General features: G+C 32.7%; 1 protein-coding gene across 3 annotated transcripts in view; it reads left to right on the forward strand.

The window, feature by feature from the left end:
• Window positions 1-3714, forward strand: part of LOC106869455 (contactin) — a 47119-nt gene extending 43405 nt beyond the window's left edge. For all 3 annotated transcript variants that reach the window (XM_052974092.1, XM_052974093.1, XM_052974094.1), the window contains one exon: window positions 3511-3714. In XM_052974092.1, the coding sequence (XP_052830052.1) occupies window positions 3511-3693 (183 nt within the window). In that variant the 3' untranslated portion in view covers window positions 3694-3714. The remainder of the gene's footprint in view (window positions 1-3510) is intronic.
• The last annotated feature ends 119 nt before the right edge of the window (window positions 3715-3833 follow it).

Raw genomic sequence — 3833 nt, forward strand, 5'->3', positions numbered from 1 at the left:
TATTATTATTATTATTATTATTATTATTATTATTATTATTATTACAGCGACGAGCTAGCAGAATCGTTAACAAGCCAGACAAAATGCTTAGTGGTGATTCTTCTGGGTTTGCGTTCTGAGTTCAAAGTCCGTCGAGATTGAATATGCCTTACGCACTTTCAGGGAGTAGATCGAATAAATAACAACTGACCCCCTTTCTCTCAAAATTGCAGGCCTTGTGCCTTAATCATAATGAAATGTGCGGAGCCGCTAGAATCATTAGAACGCTGGTAAAAAAAAATTCGTACAGTATCTGTAAATTCCCTTGAAACAACACAATCTTACTAAATACATTTTAACCGAAGAAGAAAAAGAAACAAACTCACAAATCTTCCCGCTTCCTTGTAGCTGTTATATTGATACCGATTACCTACTTACCTGTCTGGCACCCTGCCTACTTACCTGTCTGACATCCTCTCTACCTACCTGACTGGCACCAGCTCTACCTACCTGACTGTTTATCTATCAACCTCTCTACCTACTTACATAGCAACCTACTTACAAACATGCACACATAAATACATGCATATCGTTACTATATGTTAAAATGTCGTATGTCCAAATGAGGCCAAAAGGTTGTCTTTTTTTTTAATATTTATTTTTGCTTGCAATAGCCGGTTCTTTTGGTCAAATGTATCGTATCTCCAGCTGCTTCAAATGCCAAGATAGTAAAAATTGTCAACGTGTGTAGTACAACGGTTTTGCTATGGAATGGTGAAACTATTTTTCGTTTTCTGAAAAAAAAAAAAAAAAAGCAACGTCTTGGACTTACGATAATTTTGCATAATAGCAACGATATATATATATATATATATATATATATATATATATATATATATATATATATGTAAATTCTGCCGAGGTCGACTTTGCCTTTCATCCTTTCGAGGTCGATAAATTAAGTACCAGTTGCGTACTGCTGTAGATCTGATCGACAGGTCCCCTCCCCCAAAATTTTGGGCTGTTTGGGTGGTGGAACTCCTGTTCGGATGGGTTTGAGGGAGTATTCTGCTTCTTTTATTTAGCTCAGTGATATTGCCAGTTGTTTCTGTGACTGTTAGTTCCGTGACGGCCAGGTTTATGCTATTTATTATTGATGTTTTATTATTATTATTATTATTATTATTATTATTATTATTATTATTATTATTATTACGAAGATGGCGAACTGGATGAATCAGCAGCATTTTGTTCGTCTTTACGTTCTGAGTTCAAATTCCTCCGAAGTTGAATTTGCCTTTCATCCTTTCGGGGTCGATAAGTTAAATACCAGTTAAATACGGTTGGGATCGATGTAATCGTCTATCCTCCTTTCCTAAATTTCAAGCCTTTTACCTATAATAGAAAGGATTATTATTATTATTATTATTATTATTATTATTATTATTATGGAGATCATTGCATGAGAAATGGGTGTATTACCCACATCTTTTTCCACTGCTCTTCTCTCCTCTCCTTCTCATCGTCATCAGCATCATTATTATCATGATTATTATCGTCATCAACAGAGTTAAAATCAGAAAGGAACATTGGATTTCCTATATCGATCATGCAGAAATAATCGATAATTTACTCACGTGTCTCCATCCCTCCATATCCACACGGAACTCCCCATTATTAAAATCAATCAATTTGTTCTCATTGTGTCCTCATCAATCACTCAAGCACAACACAATCTTACTAAATAAATTTCAACTAAAAAAAACAAAAAACTTACAAAATTTTTGTATTTTGTTATAAATATTATATTCATATCAATTACCTATCTATCTATCTATCTATCTATCTATCTGTCAACTTATGTACCTACCTACCTACATACATGCATACTTACATCCCCACCTAGATGCATGCATGTGAATAATTTGTATGTGTTTGTATACATATGTATATATATATGCATATATATATATATATATATATATATATATATATATATATATATATATATATATATATATGCATATATATTTATACATACATACATACATACACACACGCACACACACATATATATATGAATATATATATATGCATAGGTGTATATATGTGCATAGGTATATATACATATATATGTTTATATTTATGTACGCATTTATACGTGTGTGTGCACATATATCTATCTATCTATCTATCTATCTATCTATCTATCTATCTATCTATCTATCTATCTATCTATCTATCTATATACAGAGGGAGAGAGGGAGAAAGAGAGAGAGAGAGAGAGAGAGAGAGAGAAAGAGAGAGAAAGAGAGAGAGAGAGAAAGAGCGAAGTTACATATACTCATACATATGCACCTAAAGTCCTCGTTTTTTATCAAATTTAAGAAGAACTAATAACTAATTGATCTGAAAATTCTTAGCTGGCCTATAATTTAACACTACGTCTTTAAAATCTTCTCATGCACCGCTCACACATCAAGCATATCACTTCACCCTATCCGTAAATTTTGTATTCCGACCTCAAATCTATATTTACCTATTTTCTTATTTCTAAAATCAAGTTATTACAAGAAAGAAAACGTAAAATTTTTTCCATCAAACCATAAATGATAATTCAATAATATTATATGTTATATATAAAATTTCTTTCCATCCACATAGAATATTTCAGTCCATCCATATGTATTTCTACCGATGCAGACGATTATTTCGTCAGCCGATATAGTCAGTGCTTGATGTGTCGTCAACATGAGATGATATCTCTGGACGTTAATAGCAGTTTAAAGGAGATCTACTCAACACATCCAACTATGATGGTTGTGCTAATTCTTATTAAATTTCTATCCATCCATATACATAAATTTCTGTATATTCATATATAAAAATTCTGTACCACCAAATTTAAAATTCTACCCTTCCATACATAATTTTGTTTTTCCATTCATATAAAAAAAATCAGCGGAATTCTATTTTAAGCGCCCAATATAACCCTTCATTACTTTTCCATGTTTTGGAATTTTCAGACAATTTTTGAGAATTTGTGTTCTACACAGGAATTCATATGATTATTCCAAAAGATTTTGTGTGTGCAACTTAAGGGCGATTTAGCTGTTCGTTTTTAATACATCTCATGACCACCTGCTACCTTCGTTTCATTGTCACTCTGACATTAGCACCACATCCAAACCATCAACTATCTACGAACACAATACTTAAATACCCACTAGGTTGGATAAACTAATTTACATATTAAACGCATTCTTGGTAACTGGTACATACATATTAATCGCTGACAAATACATAGTATTTCCTTTTGCAACCGTAATACACTACCAAGCATGTTACAATTTTTCAAGTTAATATCCTGAGTTCAAAATCTACTGAAGTAGTTTTTCTGTTTCATCCTTTCGGAGCAATACAATCAAATACCAGTCAAGTACTGGGTCAATTTAATCGACTAAATTTCTTCCATTAACTTCCAGTTTTCATGCTATGGAAAATTTTACTATTATTGTTTTTGTTTTTCAGAAAAAACTCGAAGGCAACATGAATGAATTTTCCGTCTATGTCGGCCGCAGTAAATATTACACCAAATACGAGATTCAAGTTCAGGCATTCAATAATATCGGTCCAGGGCCAAACTCTTCGATTGTGACTATTTATTCAGCAGAAGATTGTGAGTATTGCGAGTTGAATGAGACGTCGTCTTGACCGAGCCTGTTTGTATGTGTACGCATGCGCGTTGGTTTCTATGGGTGGATGCGTGAATTCACGCATATATAGAAGTGGTATGCATATGCATGCATATGTGTATATGTGTGTGTGTATGAATATATATATATATATATATA

This window comes from Octopus bimaculoides, chromosome 17 (genome assembly GCF_001194135.2).
Source record: "Octopus bimaculoides isolate UCB-OBI-ISO-001 chromosome 17, ASM119413v2, whole genome shotgun sequence".
NCBI classification, from domain to species: domain Eukaryota; kingdom Metazoa; phylum Mollusca; class Cephalopoda; order Octopoda; family Octopodidae; genus Octopus; species Octopus bimaculoides.